This window comes from Coenobita brevimanus, chromosome 89 (genome assembly GCF_032717465.1).
Source record: "Coenobita brevimanus isolate Jiangsu-jjx chromosome 89, ASM3271746v2, whole genome shotgun sequence".
In the NCBI taxonomy this organism is placed as follows: domain Eukaryota; kingdom Metazoa; phylum Arthropoda; class Malacostraca; order Decapoda; family Coenobitidae; genus Coenobita; species Coenobita brevimanus.
This window is the reverse complement of record NC_137042.1, coordinates 29122662-29147549: the sequence shown is the minus strand read 5'-3', so window position 1 is coordinate 29147549 and position 24888 is coordinate 29122662. Positions and strand designations below refer to the sequence as shown.

At 40.8% G+C, this 24888-nt stretch overlaps 1 protein-coding gene across 1 annotated transcript in view; it reads right to left on the bottom strand.

Annotated features, from left to right (window-relative positions):
- Positions 1-577: 577 nt before the first annotated feature.
- Positions 578-24888, bottom strand: part of LOC145411370 (polyamine-transporting ATPase 13A3-like) — a 36735-nt gene continuing 12424 nt past the window's right edge. Inside the window, exons 9-23 of the mRNA XM_080281402.1 lie at positions 22004-22186; positions 21505-21693; positions 21063-21272; positions 15103-15225; positions 14206-14359; positions 13121-13248; positions 12102-12219; positions 9836-10002; positions 8302-8532; positions 7785-7991; positions 5560-5654; positions 4617-4745; positions 2388-2542; positions 1772-1953; positions 578-1050 (exon numbers count right to left, since the gene is read on the bottom strand). Coding sequence (XP_080137528.1) covers positions 886-1050; positions 1772-1953; positions 2388-2542; positions 4617-4745; positions 5560-5654; positions 7785-7991; positions 8302-8532; positions 9836-10002; positions 12102-12219; positions 13121-13248; positions 14206-14359; positions 15103-15225; positions 21063-21272; positions 21505-21693; positions 22004-22186 — 2436 coding nt within the window. The 3' untranslated portion in view covers positions 578-885. The remainder of the gene's footprint in view (positions 1051-1771; positions 1954-2387; positions 2543-4616; positions 4746-5559; positions 5655-7784; positions 7992-8301; positions 8533-9835; positions 10003-12101; positions 12220-13120; positions 13249-14205; positions 14360-15102; positions 15226-21062; positions 21273-21504; positions 21694-22003; positions 22187-24888) is intronic.

Here is a 24888-nt window from a genome sequence, read left to right as displayed (position 1 = left end):
GTATTAATCTGAAAAATGTCAAAAGTTACATTATGAAAACAAACAAAGGTTAAAAAGAAAAAAATCCTGGATGGGTAAATGGGTTACCAAGCAAAAGGATTTCCACAAATATAGTGTGTCAGTGTAATATGTGGTGGCATAAACAGGTAAAAAAAAAAAGGATTAACTACAATGATAAGAAAAAAAATATATCATGTACGATGATGAGGCTGGGAGGAGAAATATGGGGCATAACTGAAAATGAGTGAAATTATGGAATGAGTAGGATTCCAAGAATTTTGCCTCTGCTGTAACAAGAGATGGACCTTATACAATATTACAATCTGGTGAAGTGTAGCAACGATACAGTCTTTCTATAATCTACAACCTGTTCTTCTTCACATGAAACAGGAAAAGTAAGGGATGAGCTGCAATTTAGATGATCTTAACATAGCTCCACAAACAATACATACAGGGTACCACTATGTCAAGGAATGTCCTGAAGGGATCCATGAGATGATCAAAGGCTCTGTTGTGGTACCCTACAATTTAACGGTAGAATCTACTTAGTGACTAGTTTGTCAGATTAAATGTAATGAATGACAATGCTTGGAAACTGTAAGATATCTACAATCACTAGTATGGTGTAAAAATGAGAAAGCTAGTGAAAGAGAAGAGGTACCATATTCCATAACTGTTGTGGCATTAAATGTAGTACTGACTAGGTAGTGCAACAGCTGGTGAGACATAGCATGGCAGACCAAAGGCAGCATAACAGACAGTCAGGTGTGAACATAGGGTTAATAAATATGACAATTACAAAGTCAGCTGTCTATAATGAGTGTGGGATAAAAACAGTAGGGAAAAAACTTTAACTTCCAAGATCTTCCAGTAGTAGTGACGGCATCAAGAGTCTGAGCCAGGTGTGGCATAAAGAGTGACCCCTACAGGAGGCCATGTGGGGTCATCATCCATCTCCTGCAACACCACCTTGTACTTATTCTTTGGTCTTCGTTTGCAAAACAACCACTGGAAACACTTCTTGAGCCATATGCTGTTTGCCAGAAGGTGCTGAAAGAAAATTTTACTCTTACTGAAAGACAAGAAAGACAACAGTTTTTACAAATTCATTTGAATCTCACCTTCTGTATGTCATAATTTTTCCTCAAAAATCAATTTCTATGTGGCATTTTTTCTTGATATTTTATGAACATAACAAAGTCCAAAGCCTTGCCTGCATTGTTCTCAAGAAGTTTTAACCTTTGAGATCTATTTAAAAAGGTTGGCCTTGGCCTCAACTTTGTTTTGAATACCCTCAGCCTTCAGGCCTTAAGAAAAGGGATGGCCTAGGCCTTGGCCTCAACCTCATTTTCTAAAGATCTTTGTCTCAAGACCGAAGGTACTGTAAGTCCTCAGCCTTATGTCTAATTCTAAACACATTTTAGGTATAACAGTGGTACATCTCAATATATTTTGCTCCTCAAATCATGCCTCTGTGTCATTTGGGCCTTAAAACAATTACATGCAACACTATATAAGCCAAGCAACAAAAATTATATGGTACATAGTGTTTTCAAAGTTTGAAAGGTATATAAAGGTCCAACACAGTTATACAGATGTTCAGAACATAAAATACTAACTACTGCAAAAATGACTGTGATGATTGTTCTTACAGTACTTTTAAACCACAACATCAGAGACTGAAGATGTGGACTGATCCAAGTCCAAGTTAAATTCTTCAGTGCACCCCTGACTTCTAGCATTTCTCACTATAATAGAGCTGTCTACTTACCTCAATACTTAGTGAGAGAACAAAGTGAGCGATGATGAGAAGAAGGAGGGTAACACGGAACATATAGTTGGGGTCATCAGGGGAGTAGCGTATTTTCATAAGATCCATTAGCCATGGCCATGGGCACAGCAGCATCAGCAAGGTACACACACTCAGCAGTACCAATGCACCAGCAAGCCATACTGGACCAAGAAGAAAAACATAAACCACATGAAGATAGAATGAATTATGACGGAAAAATTTTAGTTACTCATATACTCAGGAGCCCAACAGCCTCCTAGAATAATTAAGTTCAAAATTATATGAGGCCCAAAGTTTGACAAATACCTTACTATATGCAATAATGGGCAAATTTTGATCCCATTACATAATCAATGAAATGGTGAATGATACTTTTGTCATGTTGGGCAAAAAACAGTTAACAGACCTGAGCTGACCTTAAACCCTTGAATCTGATGGCACATTTAAAGATTCATCAATACCTTTTAAACTAATCTGCTGGTTCATTCAATTTCCAGCACCAAATGAATGATAAAAAAAACTGGTTGATATTTCAGATCACATCCTTAACTTCCTGTGAACAAAGTCTGGAACTGGTGGTGTACTACATTTTTACCATTGGTATACAATGGCTTCCTGAAGGGTCGACCAGGAGAGTATGCCATGCAGAGAGTCAGGTACTGAAAGCTGGACACATAAAAGATGATGGCAGTCTCCCAGCTTACTACATTATCTTGCTGTGTTTGCTCTGTGGGCTGGTTGGGCTCAAACCTTCACCAGATCAAGAGAGAGAGAAAAAAAAATTAGTCCTCAAACAACACAAGGAGGGCACAAGAGCAGAAAGAATGGAAAAAATGAAGTTAGATGTAAAAAAAAAAAAAAAAAAAAAAAAAATAGCTTTGCTTTTATCAGATGCTTAACACTCATTAGAAATTCTTCTCATATACAGTGCAGTCATCCCTTCTATAACGTGATATCGTGAAACATGGACCTGTACTTATGCGGTCACCTACAGTGTGACCAAAAAATATATACTGCAGTCACAAACAGATATACCACATTGAGTTGTCAGGCATCGGAGCTCAGATGGCCCGCCGAAAGTCAAATGTCATGCGTGATGACGTCAGGCGAGCGGTGCACTCTGATTGGTCATGTGACATCACTTCCATATGTACCCCCAGTGGCCGCTGGGGGCGTCCTTCATTGTTTTTTGGTGGTCTCCTGCCTTGTGGCAGCATCTGAGGTAGCTACTCCCATGGTACAGAGCATTGTTACCTTAGTGTTATGGGGTTTGGAGGTGCCAGGGACAGAAGTGTGGCCAGCAGAGCCAGTCAGGTTAGTGTCCTAAACTTTTTTTTATTAATGTCTAGGAACAGTATTTTTAATAACTTCCTGTTGTGGTAAGTGGGGAAGCTCACCACCCACTCACTCAATGTTGTGCTGCTCTTAGGTGTCTGCCCTTTTCTCTCCTCCCTCCTTTCTTTCCTTCCTCTTCTGTCTTTCTTTACTTCATTCTTTCCTCATCTTTCTGCCTACAGGTGACTTCACACTCCTTCTTTTGTCTTTCTTTCCTTCATTCTTTCCTCTTCCTTTTGCCTACGGGTGATTCTACACTAAGTGGCAAGCTGAATGGTTTCCTGTACACCAAGAAACCATTTATTATGCTGGATGGTAACCACATAACCAAAGTATGGCATCTGGTGGTTTAGTGGGTAATTGCACTGCTCCAATCAGTTTGAGCCAGTGAAGGTTTATATCTAAAGGGTGGTTGGGGTTTATTGCTCATGTAATGCCACTCAGGGATGAGAGAGGCTGGTCATTCTCACCTTAAATGTCAGGACCAACTTGCCCAGCCCCAGGCTCCTACGCTCCTCATGGGGCACGTAGGATTGGATGATGGATGATAATGAATAACTTCCTTTGTATGAGTACCAGAACGAATATCAGTAGGGTGTTTTTTGGAGGGTTTAGGTGGGATTTGGGGTGAAAAGGGCAACTCTGGAAAATGTCCAGTTGACATTAGCCCTTTACAATGGTGACACATGGAATGTAGGATGCAGAAAAGTATGTCGCGGCTTTTTGTCAGTCTATATTAGCCGTGTTATAGGAGGGTGACTTTACACTTCCTCTTCTGTCTTTCTTTCCTTCATTCTTTCCTCTTCCTTCTGCCTATGGGTGACTCTACACTGAGTGACAAGCCAAATGGTTTCCTGTACACCAGGAAACCATTTACTACGCTGGGTGGTAACCATATAACAATGGCACCTGGTGGTTTAGTGGGTAATTACAGCACTCCAATCGGATTGAGCCAGTGAAGGTTTATATCCAAGGGGTGGTTAGGGTTTATCGCTCACGTAATGCCACTCAGGGATGAGTGAGGCTGGTCACTCTCATCTTCAATGAGTGAGGCTGGTCACTCTCATCTTCAATGAGTGAGGCTGGTCACTCTCATCTTCAATGAGTGAGGCTGGTCACTCTCATCTTCAATGAGTGAGGCTGGTCACTCTCATCTTCAATGTCGGGACCAACTTGCCTAGCCCCGGGCTCCTACGCTCCTCATGGGGCAATGTAGGATTGGATGATGGTTGGATGCATTGATGGATATCTATCTATCTATCTATCTCTACATATATATATATATATATATATATATATATATATATATATATATATATATATACAGTATATGGGCTCAGACAAGTGAAAGATCGCTAATATGAAAGTCCTCTTCTACCAAACTGAGTACAGTATTCATCCAGTAAGGTCATTGAAATTTTAAGTTTTACTATAAAGTACAGCCTTGTGCTTATATTTTTCATATCCCTACAAAGAATGAAAAACTCACCATGGCTGCTGTTGAAGGTATAGGTATGCTGCTACCTGGAAGGCAATGACTAAAGCAATCTGGGAAAGGACGGAGAACATGTTGATGGCCCCCAACAGGTTACCCAAAGGCTTACGGGCGACAAGGTTGCTGCAGACAACAAAGAAAACATAATTAGCAGGTACCTCAGCTTGGGATGAATGGCCAATAGTGTGGTCCCTGGACCTCTAACAATACTGCAGGATGCACTGTGTGAAATCATCTCCAAGACATCCTGTCAATGGTCAATAAAATTTGTATGCCATTAGCCGGAATGAAATATAAAGACATCCTCAGGCTGAAGGGGTTACTGAGAATACTTCAAACCCTGCGAGTCAAGGCATGTAGTACTGGAACTGAACAAAACTCTGGCATCAGCCCGAATAAAATAAAAGACATCTTAGGGCTCGAGGTGCTAATACAAACAAAAAATCTTTTACCTAATTAAAATGCCATTGTTCACATCTGAGATGCATTAGAGTACTGAAAAAAGTGACTTTCAGCTGCTACGATGCAGGTACCAAAAGTGGTGACAGGAGGAAACATCCCAGATTCAGTGAAGTAAGGAGATGGTGCCATTATTTCTCAACACCAATTACAATGACTCAACAAAAATGAGAATTTTTCTCCAGAATCATTGACATCTTGTCCACTCCATAAAACCTGCACCTTAAGCTAAATTTCCTTGTGCTGTTAAGGTGTTTACGATATTTTTGGTAGATATATACAAGAAAAGGGGTGACTGGCTGAGTTGCCAGAATCAGTTCAGCCTCTCTAATCCTTTTCCAACACTTGGTTAACACAGTTTTGATTAACACAGGAGCACTTAGCCATGTTATTTGAAGTACTGGTGTACAGAAAAATTGTAGCCAATTAAAAGAGTCACATCACACAAAACAACAAACTGACAACTACATGCACTTACTTGCTGGGCCCTGTGTAACCCATGAAAATGGCCACCACTGTTACGATGAAGAGGTCAATATACAAGAATTGAGGATCCGACAAGTTGGAGTAGGCCTGTAGAAGCATTCAGAATGATCATTAGTAAGGCTTTTTTCTTCCTATAAACAAGAAAAAATACATCCCCAACATCATCATCATTATTCAAAGTACATCACCATCATTACCATCATAAATACATTAACATCATCATCATCATAAATCTACTAATCTATCTATCTATCACCAGACACTTCAATACCTGAGATGGTGACTACGAATAAATTGCCTCCACATCTCCCTATCCTCTGCTGTCATGGATCAGGTTCCCTTCATATCAAATCACCTTCAACCAGCACTGTCCACTGCTGATTGGTATGGTTGTTAGTTGCTTACATTAGCTTCCCTTCTGGGTGCTGATACTGCTTGAATGAAGGAGGAGGGAGGGGGGAATGTATCTGCCATATGAATGTATCCTTATGGGTCATTTAAAAAGTGGAAATTCATGGGCCAGTGTCTCGAAGGTTTAGCCTAAGCAATGATCAAGCATGTGCAAATATTCCATAAACAGCCATCTGCATACACTCAGGTGATAGATGCTCCAAAAATATCTTCCCTGTCACTCAGTCCCCCATTAGACTGCCCTCTCGTCAAATAACACACTCCACATTCATATGCCTCTCCACACCATCCCTCCATCTCATCTTTGGTCTTCCACTTCCCTTCCCCTCCCCTCCCTCCATCTCATTCACATACACTTTCTTAATCAATTACACACACTCCATTCTGTCCATATTTGTGATAATCAATCCTACTCAGAAAACTTGATAAAAGGAGTCAGGCTTTATTCACTCTTTGATGAACTTAAAAATATAATAAAATAAAGGCCCTGGTCCATCCACTCACTCGATATAGTGCTGCTCTCGGGTGTCTGCCCTTTCCTCTCCTCCATCCTTTTTTCTTTCCAGCCTCTTCTGTCTTTCCTTCATTCTTTCCTCATCCTTCTTCCTACAGGTGACTTTACACTCCTTCTTTTGTCTTTCTTTCCTTCATTCTTTCCTCTTCCTTCTGTCTGTGGGTGACTCTACACTGAGTGACAAGCCAAATGGTTTCCTACTGCCAGGAAACCATTTACTATGCTGGGTGGTAACCATATAACCAAGTTTTGGCATCTGGTGGTTTAGTGAGTAATTACGGTGTTCCAATAGGATTGAGCCGGTGAAGGTTTATATCCAAGGGATGGTTGGGATTTATTGCTCATGTAATGCCACTCAAGGATGAGTGAAGCTGGTCACTCTCATCTTAAATGTCAGGACCAACTTGCCTAGCCATGGGCTCCTACACTCCTCATGGGGCAATGTAGGATTGGATGATGATGATAAAGGCCCTGGTCACCTAATGGCAGCTCTCCATGCTGCTCAATCTCTGGCAGCCTCCCTATTCAGTCTGTTATGCTTGAGGTCATATTCTATGACCTCATCCCAGGTTTTTTTTGTGGTCAGCCTCATGCAATCCTACCCCCATCATTCACACTTCTCACTTTCAGCACCCAATTATCATCCTCCATCCTCTCCACATGCCCAGAACATCTCAGTCTACCCCTCCTCATCACAACACCAATACACTCCAGCTCCATCCTTCCTCTGAACTCTTCAATTGTAAACCTAGCCCCCCAGGCCTAGCATTGAAGGACACACTATAGTGGCAGCTATACATCCACTATCACTGTCATTCTGAACATTTAAGCCTACGAATATCCTCTTCCTTTACTGTCCAGGTCTAACTACCATACAAAATTATACTCCTAACACATGCTGCATACAAAGATCCCCAAGCATGGAGGGAGAGCCCTCTCAATGTCAGGAGAGGCAACAGCTCCCTGAACTTCCTCCAGCCACTCCTTACGATAGCCACTGAGCTAGCTCCAGCCCCCTCTCTAGCATATAACATGTCTCCCAAGTAAAACTCTTTTACATACTCAAGAGAATCACCAGCAAGATCAATCCTTTCACACCTGGCAATCTTCACATGCTCCCCCCAGCACACTGCACACATGAAATCAACATTATCTTACAGTCTACCTCTAATAACAAAGCTTGACAATATTCTCAACAACTCAGTTACTAGAATGATAAACAGCTAAACAGTTACCTTCTTTTTATTACACCAATGAGTACTTACAATACCAAAACAGCTTTGCTGACTGACCGAGTAAAGAATGAGGACAGAGATGAACTGTATTATGCTGTACAGCGCCATATATTTGAAGACGGAAAAGTTGGTGGTGAGTGCACATCGCCCCTCGCACACCACCAAGGGTACACACTCAATGTTAGGTATGTGCGAGGTGAAGGGAGCTGCCACGCTTGCCTCTGCCTCAGACAGTGATATACCAACATGGGCTGTCTTCAGGGCCTGAAATGAGTACAAGGGCAGGGTGATGAATGATTTGAGAAAACAGAAATACGCTCACTCAAACAGGAATTACATTCTGCTTTGACAATGATCTTTCCAGATGATGCCTGATTTCTCAAAATATATGGAGCTGTGATGCTGTGGTCTGATGCAATCCAGATGATCTCCAACTGTATATATACTAATTTACTGTAAAATATATATATCACAATGGGTCTTTGGATTATCTTCATTAAGCTGAGATTTTACTGAAAACATTATCACTGGCAGGCATGGATAACTAGGCAAAAATGAAGGATGAGTAACTGACCCCACAGTCATTGGCACCATCCCCACACATAGCCACCACATAGTCAATGGCTTGAAGCTCCTCTACTAGGTGGGCTTTCTGATCCGGGGACATGCGTGCAAAAACTGTACCTCGAGCAACAACACGAGGCACCAAACTGGGAAAGTGCCGTGTAATCGTACTCCATGCTCGTCCACTCACAGCAAGATGGTACTGGCTGATCTTGGTTTCCATGTCAACCACCACATTTGACTGGGAAAGAATCAAAAGGCAAATGTCAACAATGGGCTGGAAAAATCTTATACAGTAATTTATTACAAAATCTGTCTTTAATCCTTAGGCTGCAACATGAATTCTAGAAGGATAATAATACTGATTATAAAAATCCTCCTGGCATTTTTTATTTTATCCAAATTTCTAGATATATTCCTCACCATAATTCACTATCAGGATAACTTTTCAAAACACCATAAATTCTCTCTCTCTCTCCCCCTCTCTCTCTTCTCTGCATTACGCAAGTGTTTACAATTCAATGTCTAGCAGTCAAGGGATTAAACATAATATTTTCCCTCTCTACAACCTCCACTTAGAAGCACCCTATATGACACCAAACAGGCATTAAAAGTAGTGACTGGAGCAATCAACCCAACCCAGACTCGGAGAGCTAACGAGCGGATGCATTATTATGTCTCCAACTATGATGCTTCTTGAAGTGTGGTTATTTAATCCAAAGTGTTAATGCAATGGCTCTTCCTAGAAAGTACCTCAGGCTACAATGCTCACAAGGAGCCCTCTGCACCACCAGATTTCTCTCCAGCACAAACTTGATCACACCGGCTCATTTCTATATTTTCTTTATTTCTTTGGCCTTATGTGCCCTATCTCTGATAGTACTGTACTCACAAGCTTTGATCTGCAAGTTTCCTGGTTACTTTGTGCCATTCTGGCATTGTTTTTGTAGGACTGTTATTGATCATGGCTTTACATTTGCAGAATGAGAGGAAGTATGTGGCTCTATACAACAGTGGTGTAACCAGGATTTTCATACAGGAGTCAACAATTGTGACCCAACAATTTTGTGGCAAGTAAAATCAGCCTAAACAGCTGGAGGAGTCAGTGGGGTACTGTAAGTCCCATCTGATTTTTTTTTCTTCCTGAAACTTGGTAGATTTCAGGGGCCTATTAAGGTCATATGATCTGGGTATATTTATTTGTACATATTCTTAGATCAGAATCAAGTCTTCAAAAATTATCTCACTGATTATTATATTATGCTTTAAACTAGCAGGTTACAGAACAAAACCCTCTGTCTCTTGGCTCGTGGAGTGTGATACTTTGAACTGTCACTTTTTTGTTGCAATGAACTTTAATTTTATTACTCTAACTGACACAAGATGTTTGAACTCTTCAATCAAACAAATGACATTTACTTTAACTGAAACATTTTTCATAAATATGACAACATGACAGTCTAGTAATTCAATTATCTTCAAACAAAATCAGTGTACAAGCAAAACCAACCAAATTTAATTCATTCAAATGAAATAAGGATTACCTCCTGAATGGCTGTTACTCCCAAATCTGGTGCATCTGCAGGCTCAAATGTAAGTGAAGCTGGCTCGGTTTGTGTTGGGGGTGTGGCATTGGCAACTAACACTCGGTCTGACACTCCTACCATCCCACAATCACGTGCCACGCTTATTGCCGTCAGAATATTGTCACCTAGGAAAGTAAAGAGAGAGCAGAGTCACAAGGAAGATATGGATAGCTCAGGGCCAGAATGGAATCTAATGTTTAGCGGCATTTAAACATTTCATTACAAAGTACTTATATACGTATTACACATAAGGTTAATCTTAGTTAATAATGTACAGTATTTTAATTTCTAAGTCACTCTCATCTTAAATGTCAGGACCAACTGCCTAGCCCCGGGCTCCTACGCTCCTCATGGGGCAACGTAGGATTGAATGATGGATGGATGGATGGTCTTTTATTAGGTCCCTAAAGAAGCTGGCTAAAGGCCAACTAATAATTACAATCTGAACTAGGCCTTGTCCTCAAGGTTCCTCCAAAGAGGAAGTGTACAGTGCAAAATACTGCTTTTAAACCAGATCAACTATTTGATTTTTTTTATTATTATTATATTCTGGTTACTGACAGTGACAGACAGCTTTCTTTTGCTTATATATGATCACTTAAGCTAAAAGGGCTAGAAACAATCTAAAACAATTTCCATTAACTCTTGTAGCCCCCCTCCAGACTGAAGAGGTTACAGTTAATAACATTTATAGTACTGTACAAGACCTTCAACATTACCAACATATAAGTACAGTCTCGGCTTGCATAACACGGGAATTGGGTATCCTGAAGCTCCCGCTTTATGTAAATTCCACGTTATATGGCCATACATTTACATGTTAAAGGATTTCATGGTACCTAAGCCAACCCCAAGTTCACCTTTTGGGGCATTTTTCATTTTTTTTTTTTTTTCCAGGACATTTACCTACCTGATAAAGACTTCATTACATACAAACACTGGAGGATTCCTCACCCTGAATGGAAGAGCTTGTTGGCTTGCTGGGGGGAGGTGGGGGGGAACTGGGGATGGAGGGGATGTGTGTGTGTGTGTGTGTGTGTGTGTGTGTGTGTGTGTGTGTGTGTGTGTGTGTGTGTGTGTGTGTGAGTGAGAGAGAGAGAGAGACTGAGTACGAAAATGAGTCAGTGAGAGAATGAGTAAGAGAATGAACGAGTGAGAGAATGAGTGAGTGAGACAGAGTAGGGGGGTAGTAGTTTCTGTCTCCTCCCCATCCCCCCACCCTTCCTCACTCCTGCTGGTCTCCCTCCTCTTCCACTTGCCCTCCCTCACCCTCACTTGTCTCCCTCCCAACCCTCCCTCACCCCCACTTGTCACCCTCCCCACCCTGCCCTACCCCCACTTGTCTCCCTCCCCTTCCCCTCACCCTCCCCTGCTTGTCTCTCTCCCTGTCCCTCTGCCTATCCACGCCACCCACTTAGCTTACTGCTTGCATAGTCAGTTGCCCTGAACTGCATCTCCCATCGCCTCACCTTCCTGCTTGTGAAGTTTGATGTCTCATTTTTTAGCTGACGCAATCCGTTCTCTGTCTATAGCTTGCTGTGTTGTGTGTTTTCCAACCATAATTTAATACCTCATGCCATGTTCTCTCTATTGTTTGCCACACAGTATGCCTTTGATACATACTGTAAATTGGGCCCTCCCCCCACATTATGTCCACCATCAATGTGTACTCATGTGCTGTGAAAAATGGGTAGCTTCTTCTAACCATATTATACTTATTTTTTTTTGCACTGTGTCAGTTTTTGGACACAAATGGCACCTTCCATGCTATGACTTACTTCACGCTATGAATCGTGCATTATGCAACCCGTGACTGTACTCCCTATATTTTTTTGTTCTCTTTTTTCTGTGTGTCTGACTCTGGACAATGGCTTCAAGGCCTATCCCAAGGTCCAGTAGTCCTTCTACACACCTCCACATGTCACCAATTTGGCAGTAACACCCACTGTCCATATTGAATACATGCTAGGGCTGTATCATACAGAACTGGTGTAGTGCTTCACTCAACACTTTCATTCACTGAACTGATTAAAAAAATCAAGGACCAGCATCAGAATTAAACAATTCGGAGTTGTTACAACAGGACATCTCTAAGCAACATTTTGAAATTTGTGGACTCCAGGAGATAACAAAAATGATCTCATTAGGAATCATCCACCAAGATCTATAAAATACTGTGTTAACAATGCATTACTGGTGTAAATGTGCAAGTATGTGTACACACCTGTCACCATTATGCTGCGTACATTGGCACGAGAGAGCTGCCTGATGACTGGAGTAGTTTCAGGTTTGAGCATGTTCTGCAGCACCAGCAAACCAACAAAGTTTAGTTCACACTCAACCTAAACACAATAAAGACAAAGAAAGAAAAACTATTAATATATCTGCATACAATCACCATTAACCCCTCCCTCCTGGGTCATGTTTACTGACGTGTATGTACGGCACATCGGTTCCAATAAATAATTTTGTCATATTGCACGACTGTTTGAATAGCTGCATGGCCCTGGCTAGTTGAGGTTGGCAACTAGGCCTATGTCTTTCCTCCACATGGGAAACTGTGGTTCACAATTCCCTCAGCAGCAACCCTTGTGGCCTCCCACCATTCGTCCCTGGCACCACCACCAGGCCCCTCACACACTTGCACACTCAGTCCTCCTTCCTCGACTGCCCGTCAGTAAAATGATAAGTCCGTGTATTTGTTTGCTATTTGTAGCATGCCCAACTATTTTGTAAGACTGGATTTGCAATTTTCGGAATTTCATTTATGGCCAAAATATACCCGGGTGGGGGTTACAGACCTCCGACCAGGTATCCAGGAGGAAGAGGTTATCATTTGTAAAGAGTAAATACAATTTCATACATGTCAAAACTATCATCCTAAACCATTTTCTTAAATTCTCTTGCAGTGGGGATTCAGAAGCATGACTCCTTGATCCCTGTCAGGGTATATTTCAGAGGAAAGTGGAAGTCTTTGGTATATTCTCCTGTGCTCTATGAAGTGCAAAGTTGCTTGCTACATAAATATTGGTCAGTGGAATCAACTCTTCTCTCCACTAACACAAAAATGCAAATATGTATGAGAATACATATGAAAATATAAAAATACATATCCATCAATCATACAAACTTTCAGAATTATCTACTCCACACATGCAAAAAGAATAATAAAATTTGATAATGCCTACAGGATGAATGGTCTTTTATCTGCCTAGTGTACTTCACAATATCAATGACACCAACCTGGTCTCTGGGAAGTCTCTGTGCAGCATGCCATGATAATTTGGCTTGAAGGGTACGATGAGCCAGAGCAATGACACGAAACCCCTGCACAGTGTACCGTGTCAACACACTACTAAGGTTCTCCGGCACTGCAGTCACAATCATGCAAGATACGGAAAGTTAAATTATTATGGTACTACGTGTTATATGCATACAGAACTCAATTTTATCTCAATGTAAATTAACTATGTCTACTGCAGTTAACTTAACCCTTTCTATATCAGTCATTCTACCCTTCCTGCCTTTTGAGGATTTTATTTAGGTCTGGAAAAGCTTCCCATACTGAAGGAGTTAGAAACTATCTCCATTAAACCTTTTCAGTACATCATCATCGTCATCATCACCCGGACCTCCTTTCCCACCCTAGGGCAAGGTGAGGAGTAGCAACATCCATTATTTAAAGTAAATTCCTCATATCTCTACATAATGACACTTAACTTAGATAATGTATCTCATAATAAAAGGCTTAACCCTCAAACAGTTTTTTTTTTCTCTCACTCAACATTCACAGTTCGTATAACGTCTGGTTGCTATTGCAAGCCTGTCATGTACTCATGAATCATGACAGGCACTATTTGACTTCTTAGGCTACCTAGGATTTACCATATCCATTCTAAAACCAATTTCCATACTTCACCACATGGTGCAATAAGAGCAGTGTTTATGTATTTACACTTTGCGCATGTTCCATTTATTGATGCTTACCTCCATCAACAACTATTCTATGTTAGGCACCACAGGTTTAGTACTGTATTTAGAAATGGACACTGGTTGAAAGAAAAGAGGATGATTTTTACAAAGCACTCACAGATGCCCATTTTCCTCATACAGATTTAACTTCCACATCCACATCATTGGTATCTGTGCTGAATTTCTGCTGTGCTATGCTTGGAGAATACAGTGGGCCTTCTGTATATACAATGCACACGGACACAATATTAAGAGTTTGGACTAAACAATTCATATTACAGTAAAGAAAAAACTACTGGTACTTGCAGATTTTTGGATGAAATCATTTTTACATAACAGCAAAGAAACAGACTAACATGTGTCAGGGCGGCAGAGACTCTGAATGACTTCAGGGGCCCCCTTAGCATAAAGCTCCATTTGAGGCTGGCCCAAGACTCGCACCACCACCGACATACGCTGGCTGCTGCTGCTAAATGGGAACTGCCGCACAATGCCAATCTCATAAGGCATCTATTGACAGAGTGATGGTTGATCAGTATGCATATTTTTGTGCTGGAATCTAATTTATATAACTTTGCATTAGAAAGACTGTGACTGTAATTATGTGTTTGTCATGTGATGAATACATTATCAGGAATTTGAAATATGAAATACAGTACAGGTATATATTTATACAGGATGCATCTCACTACTGGGTTATGTCTAAGAAATTATAGCATACAAAATTAACAGCACTTAAAATTTTCAACAAGATTAATATGAACAGGAACAAACTTTCAGTTCTAAAATCTGAATAAATTGCATTAACTGTAAGAAAAATATATAATACTCATACTAATACTAATACTAATAATACTCATTTTTCACAAACAAAAACTACCAATTACCTCTACTGTCTATACAGCAATACTACAATACAAAAAAATAGCATGCTAATTTTATATTTTACCGAAACATGCACTCAATCAAACTAATAAATGACCTCCCACTCATCATCAGTAAACAAGTGTTTCTAATAGGCCGAAAAAAGGAGGAATATTTAACAAATTAATGAGTGGCTAACAGGTAAATTTATGAAAAAAGTTACTTAGAAAAGAATAAGTGAATGGGGTAAATGTAGAAAAAATATTTGGTAAAAACAAAAAATTCTCTGAACATATAAGAATTATGTACACCAAGAGAGCATTATGTAACTGATGCAGTGGTATGATCTTGTAAGCAGTGAAGAGAACAGACTTAAGAGGGGATGCCACCTCAAGCGGAGTCTCAGCCACGTCCACAATGTTGGGTGGGTCGACGTAAACCTGGCGGTGGCTGGGCTTGACTACTGTAGGTGCCATCTGGTCATAGTTGCTCTCACCAGGCTCCTCAAGACTCTGTCAGCACAACATACCTGCTACTTGTACTACTGTGCAGCCTCCCAAAAACTACGCTACTGTACATCATATCCACTTACAGTCCCACATACAAAAAGTAACACTCAATACACAGCGAAATTCATTCATACTCGCCATTCCTTGCAGTGCAATGATACAATACAGCATTTTTTACTTGATGCTGAATCACAAACATCTACAAATCATTACCAAAATCATAACACTGCAATAAAAGAATATTTCACACAAGTACACTAGAGTACTAAAAGTATATCTGGCATGCTCTTAATCAAATTCTTGCAGCACAAATGCAGGGAGAAATTGCAGTATCACTAAAGATTCACTACTATAATGCCATTAAAAATGCAAACAAATAAATAACACCAACAATAAAAGGAGCAAGCAATGAAAAATGTCAAAATTTGCTATACTGCCAGCAATTAAAACAAAAACAACTATATTTTTGCATAGTCAAAATATCTTTTTCTTTTGTATGGAATAAGTTGGAGTCACTATCAAAAGGGAGATCTTTTTCATTTGCAAATAACATCCTGACTGAATGAAGGCTGGGTAATGCATCACACTTCGCAAGACTGAGGCAAAGGATGGACCTCAATGAAGCAGAAATAAAAAGGTAAGGAAACTTTGCTCCCATGGAGTTTTGTCTTCAACATGCTTTGTGTAGCTCCCATTTGTCTTTAGCTTAATTCATGTAGCTCCCAAAGTGCTATCAAAACCAAGAGAATCAAGTGAATGAGGACTTGCAATGGGAACAAATTTCAGTGATAAAATCTGCAACAAAGGCATAACAATGCAGGTGAGGATTGTACAGTGAAGACCGAATTCATGCTAAGAATACACAACCTTTACGTGTAACAGTGACAGGTTCAGCACTATGAAGTAGGTGTCTCCTGTGGATAAACTACAGAGGGTCCAGGCTGTGAAGTATGTGATTAATGTAGAACAATGACAGGGGGTCAAAATTATGAGACTATCTCAAACAGAACAATGAAAGAGTTAATGTTACAAAACAACCACTTCAAGAGCAGCAGCAACAGAAGGTTAACATTATGAAGTCAGTGTCTCTAGGCGAGATATGAGAGCTGACACAATAAGGTTTGTGTCTCAAGGTAGGCAGGACAGCCTAGACCAGTAACAGAAATGGTGAGTCAGCAATGAGCTGGAACGGACCCTATCTATCTATTGCCAGACGCCTTAATCCCGTAAGGGATGGCCACAAACAAATCACCTCCATGTCGCCCTGTCCCCTGCCATTTCACTGCCCTGCTCCCAACTCACACCCCCCTCTCTCATATACCTCTCCACTCCATCCCTCCATCTCATCCTTGGCCTCCCCCTCCCTCTCCCCCCCTCCATCTCACTCACATACACTCTCTCATTAGTCTCTCACTCTCTATCCACTCCATATGGCCAAACCAACTCAATGTGTTTCTCCTAACGCTTCCTATCCCATCCACATCCACACCATAGCGATCCTTCACTTCCTCATTTGTCAGTCTCTCTCTCCACATGACTCCACATGCTCCTCTCAAATAACTCATTTCTACAACTCTCACTCTTGACTTCTGTCCCTCCAACAAGGTCCAAGCTTCACATCCATACATTATAGTTGGTATCACAAGACTGTCATGTAGTAACTTTTTCACTTCCATGCTCACTTCCCTGTTTCTTATCACTGCTTTCAAGGAACCAGCAACTTTCCTTCCTTGTTGTACCCTTTCAAGCACTTCACCCTCTAAACTTCCATCCTTACTCATCACACTACCCATGCTCATCACACCACCCATGCTCATCACACCACCCATGCTCATCACACTACCGAAGTACTTAAATGAACTCACATTTTCCATTTCCTCCTCATCCAACCTCACTGTACATTCACTCACTTCACCTCTCTCGAAGACAATAACTTTACTCTTCCCTACATTCACCTTTAGACTCCATTTCTTACACACTCTCCCAAACTCATCCACCAAGCCTTGCAGCTCCCCTTCGTCTTCATTTACCAACACAATATCATCAGCAAACAACAGTACTGGGAGTTTCCAAACACTGCCCTCTCACATTAGGGCTGTTCCAACATCCATTGCCCTACCTTGTATCTCTTTTATAATGAACCCAATCTTACTAAAGTAGAGAACTTTCAAGGTAGTGGAAATGGTTGATGAAAGGTGACCAATGAATAGCTGGATCCATTCTAATCTAGACAGAAGTGATAGTATTATGATATCATTAAGGGAAAATGGTGATAACTGTTCTAAATTCTACCAGGAGAGCAACTAACCGAATCAAATAGCATTTTCCAGGGGGACAAATGCCAACAGACTTAATGAAATCCAGAAATAAACATTGTTGTTGCAAGTATGGAGTAGAGGGTTAATGAAGGGCCTTGCAACAAACATAAACTGGGATGAATCTGATAGGAAAATACCAATCAATCTATCACCAGATTCTGCATTCTGTAAGAGGTGGCCTCAACAAAGAGATCTCTAGACATCTCCATCCCAACACAATAACATACCCTCTTCCCCTGACACACCACCAAGTATGTACGTTCACACCTTATTTTTGCATCTCATTTTCAGTCTCCTTCTTTGTCTCCTCCTCTTGAGAACAAAGTTTCTTTGCTGCTTTCTAGCTTCTGGAGTCAGCTTCACCCTTTGCTTCAGCCTTTATTGGGATGGCATTTCTTTCCCACCTTCCATTCAGCCAGGATGGAGCATGCTAGTGATACAGATCTCACTTCTAGAATATGGCACTAACAAAGCAAGTGACTATGTACAGAAAAATGAGATGTTAGGATTCTTGTGCCAAAAATCTGGAGGAACACATATGACCATAAAACAAAAAATAATCTGTACCTTTAACATCTACAAAATAGCTAGCACCTGAAAAACAAAAGGGAATTCCTCTCACCACCACTACTTAAAGGAATCAAAAGAGCAGGTGAAGATAAAAACATGAACATGGCAACTGTATCTCATTTCCTACATGACCATGTCTATACTACAGCTTGCAATGCAGAGTCAGGTTAAAAGCACGTAAATTATGCATAAGCAAAGGTAAACAGCTAGAATACAGTACTCTACTGTATCAGAAATTTTTAGCATATATAGCATACAGTATATCACTAACCAGAAAAAATAAGCAGGCAGTGAGTAAAATATCTCTTAGAAAGCACATAAAAATGCAGAAAGTAAACAACTAACAGATGGATGGCATTGCACTGGCAATACAATGGACACACACACAGTGCACAGTATGACTAAGAAACTGATGAAACAAGCATGCAATGAGCAAAGCATCTTGAGTAAAAGACAAGTTGCAATTAAAATAATGAAAACAGAGGGTATGATCAATGAATTTCTGAACCAAGAGAAGTACAGAACATGCTTAATTTATAATAATTACAAATTCACCATTTTATACAGTACAGTAATATAAGTGTTTACACATGTTCTAACATCTATTTAAGGAGTTTTAGAAAAGAGCTTTCAAGTAGATACTTTATATGTTGAATGCAATATTATTACAACAGATGGCTTCTATATGACTAAAAGTAAACTGGCGATTAAAATTAGGTCCAAGAGGTGTATCTGTCTTTTTCGGTACTCACGGGATTTCTGAGAATCTAATGCCTTCAGATTTTGAGAGTATACTGTACTGCATAAAACCATGTATATCCTAGTAATGATAAGATTTCTTGAAATGGAAAATTATGCACAAATGAGACATTAGATTTAAGATCAGAATATAGGTAAAAACAACCAAGACAAAGACATCGTAAAAAAAAAAAAATCAATAAAAAACACACAGGAACCACATGCAAGTTTAAAAAATAGCCACAACAGACCATCCACAATGATAAATTCTTAGAAAAGGAAGAGACTGCACATTAATCAATGAAATACCCTTGAACTGCTCACAAATAATTAATCTCGAACAATCAGCCTCCATGCAGGAAGGAAATCACTGAGTGAGTGTGACAACAAATCACCTGGTGCATCAAGCCAACTCCCTGAGAGTGCTTCAAGCTTGTTGTGTCATTATTCTGACTGTCAGTGTTGCCATCACCACCCAGTCCAGTGCTCCCATGGCCAAGCTTTGAGGTGCTAGGGAGGTGCAAGTAAGGGGGATCTGAGGTACTAGGGACTGCAATGTTGAGGAAGGTACTGAAGGTAACTGTAGTGTCACAGGAAGTGTTGTGAACTGGAATGAGTGTACTAGTGTGACTGGACAAGCTTTGAGTGAAAGCTGATGATGAGGGATTGTGATGACTGGGGTCTAGTGAGGTAACAGAAGTAGAGGAGGAAGTAGGGGATTGAGAATTACTGCAAGGGACCATGTGAGATATGGGCAAGCTGCTGATATTAACAGGAGGCTCAGAAGATTCAGCTAACAAGGAGAGAGAGGGAGGGGGAGGTACCAGAAGGGATGGAACACAGAGAGACACTGAGGATGGGGCTGGTGTTGATGATAAGTGGCCTTCATGGGGCTGGGAAAATGAAGTGTGGCGAGGGGGGCGGACGAGGGTGGGGATGAGGGAGTCAAAGCGCTGTGTATCGTTCTCCACTGGCTCCTCCAACTCCTGATGTGGGATTAGGCTGAGGTTAGGCTATGGTGACAAATATAAAAGGAGAAACTTGTGCTTGGGGCTGAATTTTTTGGCTGTCATTTTATAATTTTTTTTTACCATTATTACTCCATATTTACAACCAAATTTATTCAACAAGCATTTCAGATCATTTAAGGCATAAGAAAGTGTTCTTGAAAAAGTACTTGCAAGATAAATTTGTACTGAATAAAACTGAAATCCCAAGGGAATATTATTGTTGTCTGAAATGCATATAAAATACTCTCTCCTACCAGTACCAACCCAACATGATGGCTAACTAGCCACTGCCAGTCAAATGCCATGCACATCATGCAATATCTCACAGTTATGATTCTCCTCTGTGAGTTATTCAAATTCACTAAACTATAGCAACAACCTTTTCATCTAGCCTCAAAGTACTCCAATACTGAATTATCCTAGCCCTGCCTCCTCCACTACTATAACTAATATGTTCAATGTGTCAAGAATGTAAAAACTCAGCAGTATGTTACTATGTAAACAGGCGCTTTAATAAAAAGTTAGTCAGACTTCCTCAGACAAAGTATGCACTTGGGATTATTTTTTCCCCTAAGCCCCTGAATAAAACAAAGTAATTTAGGAAGAAAGAACCCGTACCTCTTATGACACTACATGACCTTCAGTAGGATCGAGGTGAACCATCTCAGACATACAGTACAGTATAACACTAAGGTGATGGGCACACACACACACACACACACACACACACAAAATCCCCTGAGAATCATTATGTCAGAATCCAGAAACCATTTCCACAGGGCTTTCACCACAGTGCAAAATGCACCATTCAAGTGTGGGATGCTATGATATCAATGTGCCTGCCTCTTCTCATTCCATTGTTACCTTGCTTATGAACCAAACCTCCATACTTTTCCATGTGCCTTGCTGTAGCAAGCACTGTCTGTCACAAGGAAACATCAGTCCACTACATGGGATGGCCCTGCATCTGCAGTTGCTTGCCTGTGGTTCATGGGTCTTCTTGGCCAAGCAGATTGGGGTTGAACATGAACAACAACAATAACACATAAGCTTTAAGTCCTAATTGACTCTCATGCCTGACTCCACAAAACACCTCGTGGTGTTGTAATAAGACAGCTATTAATATTCTCCCTAAGAGTGTCTCCTTGGAGGAAGCATAAAGGTATAAAGCATTACAACAGGTATGAAGCTAGTTGATATTTACCCATTTAGTAGCCTCAAACATCTTTAGGTCAAGAGGATCTCCAGTGAGTGAGCCATGTAGGTGGGTGAGGGAATGACAGGTTGCCATGGCAGCCACTAAGCGAGATGTGAAGGGTATGCTTGTGATCTCTGACACTGGGGGCCCCAACTGACCCTGCTGGACCTCCATCACACCCCACACCTCTAACCCATCCTCAGTCAATGTTCCTGTCTGACTCATACCAAGAATGGGGTTAATTACAAAACACAAAAAATGGAACTGATCTCATATTCTTTCTGCTATTAAACTAAAAACAAACACAGATAACACTCAATCTGATTTATTAATGAACTTTCAATGCAATACATGCAGTTAACATTTAGTTTACAATTGGAATTACTGCTTAACATAAACTAATCACAAAAAACTTATCTACATTCAAGTACTTCCAGCAATGACTCACCTTATCAAAGCACACAAGCTTGATCTTTCCAGAGACATTGATTCTTGGAGGTGAAATGCAGAAAATAGATTTTGCCTTAAGACGTGCTTGGGCATAGTATGTCCCCACTGTCATAGCTGCGGGAAGGGCTGGTGGCACAACTATGGTCACAATGTCCAGTGTCCGCACCAGAGTCTTCACCACACCCTCCTGCATCATAGATTATTAACACTTAACAGCTTGTGTACTCCACCACAGAAACCATGAGGCTCTTTACCTTCCTGATTCAAATATCCATGTTTACATTTCCATCTTCTTTCAGTACCTTATAACAGAGAACCTGAGTACTAGCAGATACATAAAAAGTACATTCAAATTAACATTTTGACAACATACTTTCTAGATTCTATGTCAGGACTGACTGTACTCACATTTACTTATTTTCTTTATTTCCTCCAATGCAGTGAACAGTAAATAAATAAACTCTGGATTCTAACATGTTTCTCTTATTTTGACTCACCTTGTGCATGATATAGACATAAATGGAGTATGACATGCCAACAGACGCAATGAGGAAAAGGAAGAAGATGAAGCGCATGGAATCTCTGTAGAACTTAAAATCAAGGGGTCTGGGATATAGGATGGCTCGCACTAGTTCTCCCTTGGCTGTGTTAAAGCCAGTTCGCACCACCACAGCCAGCACCTGACAAGTAAAATCAATAAACACATTAATTCTGATGTCATTATCATCTTCCTATCAATGGTAAGACTATCTGGGAAGACTAAAGAAAGTGATAATGTATTCTAATTAAAAAAAAAAAAAAAAAAGACAATACAATGAAACCTCAAGTAACACATTATAATGAAGTGTGGTTTATAATAGTGTAACAGGCAAAATGTGACTCTTCAAGTCTTCAAAGATGTAGTCAGGTTTGCCTATAACGCAAGGCCATGTGACATCCGCCATCACAAGCCGTGTGTGACATCACTCCAGCTGAGTGCATTTACATCAAAATACTGTACATGATACCATTTTCACGCCTTTATTTTAATACCATATCATCTTGTGCATAAGAAACTCACCTGACAAGAGGTGAATAGAAATATATATATATATATATATATATATATATACAGTACTCATCAGAAGTATTCAACGTTGTCCGCCGGGCGCGCAATACTTATGGCCCAAAAAGAATCACCCATTTTTGGGGGTAAGAATTGAGCCACAAGTTTGAGCTCCGAGCATGACGTCACGGTAGCCTGAGGCCTTCCGACACGCTGGTTGGTTCCCGCCTCAGTCGCCCACGGGCTGCCTGAGAGAGAGGAACTCCGCCGAGTGTCCCTCTCAAATTGCGCCATTTTTTACCGAGTGTCCCGCAGTGTTTTGGCCTTTAAAACTTTGTTATGGCACCTACCCGTGAACTATCGAGTGAAATCATATCCCAGATCATTGCTCTAAAGGAGGCAGGCCACCAGACAAAGGAAATTAGTGAATTGGTTGGTGTGGCACGTTCGACAGTGCGTCGTTGGTGTGCGCGGTTTCGGGAGGAAAACAGTGGTGAAGTTCCCACAAAGAAACCGAGGTCTGGTAGGCCTAGGAAAACTTCCCCAAGGTCTGTTAATGTTTTAAAACGTGCAGTGGAGTTTAATCCTCGTGTGAGTGCAAGGAAAATTAAGGAGAGCAACCCAGAAGTGTTTGGTGAGGTGTCAGTGAGAACAGTGTCTCGTAGGGTGCATGAGCTTGGTTACACAAGTCACAGGCCTGTGAAAAAGCCTCTTCTCTCTAGCAGCCAGAGAATTCGTAGGCTTGCCTTTGCTAATAAATATCTAAACTGGGGTGAGGAGCAATGGTTGTCAGTGTTGTGGTCTGATGAGGCAACGTTTAGTGTTACCTGTAACAGAGGAGCACGCAAAGGTAGTGACCCACTTGACCCACGGTATGTAGAAAGCACAGTTAAACATCCTGATTCACTCATGGTATGGGGTTGTTTCTCAGGGAAGGGTTTGGGGAAGCTTGTTGTACTTCCCAAGAACCTCAGAGTGAATCAGGATGTTTACCTGGAGCTTCTGTGTGATCATTTACCAGACTCCTTCGAGCTAACAGGTGCACGAGTGTTTCAGCAGGACGGTGCACCTGCTCACAAGGCCAAATCGGTCACCAATTGGCTTCGTGACTGTGAGGTATCATTCATGACAGACTGGCCAGGAAATAGCCCAGACCTCAACCCGATTGAAAACCTCTGGTACCTCATAAAGAAGAGTCTCCAAGGGAAGGACGTGAGCTCTCTGCCTAAGCTGGAAGCCGCCATTCGTGACTCCTGGGACAAAATACCGCTCCAGCACCTCAGGAGCCTCGCCCTTTCACTTCCAAGACGTCTCAGGTCCGTGAAGAAACGTAAAGGCTACCCTACGAAGCACTAAAGGTAAATAAAATGCATTATTTATATGTTTTTTCAATGTTGAAAGGTTTGTTTCTCAGGAGGGACGCAGGGCGCTCCATACTTCTGACGAGCACTGTATATATATCCATCCATCCATCATCCAATCCTACATTGCCCCATGAGGAGCGTAGGAGCCCGGGGCTAAGCAGTTGGTCCTGACATTTAAGATGAGAGTGACCAGCCTCACTCATCCCTGAATGGCATTACATGAGCAATCAACCCCAACCATCCCTTGGATATAAACCTTCACCGGCTCAATCCGACTGGAGCACAATAATTACCCACTAAACCACCAGGCGCCAAAATTTGGTTATATGGTTACCACCCAGCGTAGTAAATGGTTTCCTGGTGTACATGAAACCACTTGGCTTGTCACAGTGTACAGTCACCCAAAGGCTGAAGGAAGAGGAAAGAATGAAGGAAAGAAAGACAGAAGAGGGAGTGTAAAGTCACCTGTAGGCAATGACTGCTTCACTTATCTTACATATTTATATGATTATATTATTTTATGGGTACTGTATATAGAAACATTAATGTGTATAACCTAGACATTACGTACCATTTTTGAATGGTCCTGTCCGTCTGCCAGGTAGAATATGGAGTCTCTTAAATCCAAAATCCCTTAAATAGAGGTCCCTTAAATTGACATTTGAGTGTACATATATATATATATATATATATATATATATATATATATTATTGGAGTTGCTAGTCTGGGGGTGTGTGCATCTGTGTGACGTGTGGCATGATAGCACTTGGGCACCTCACACAGTACCAGTACAGGAACTGTTTGGTAAATGACTGTGTATTCTTTTACATAACGGACCTCATTTTGCTGTCATTACTGTAAATATATTTGTAAGTAAAGTTAGGTGTTTTTATTACTTCTTTTACCTCATCTTGATATTACTATTTTTACTATTAAATAAATTCAGATGCAGAATCTCATTGTTCAGTGTTT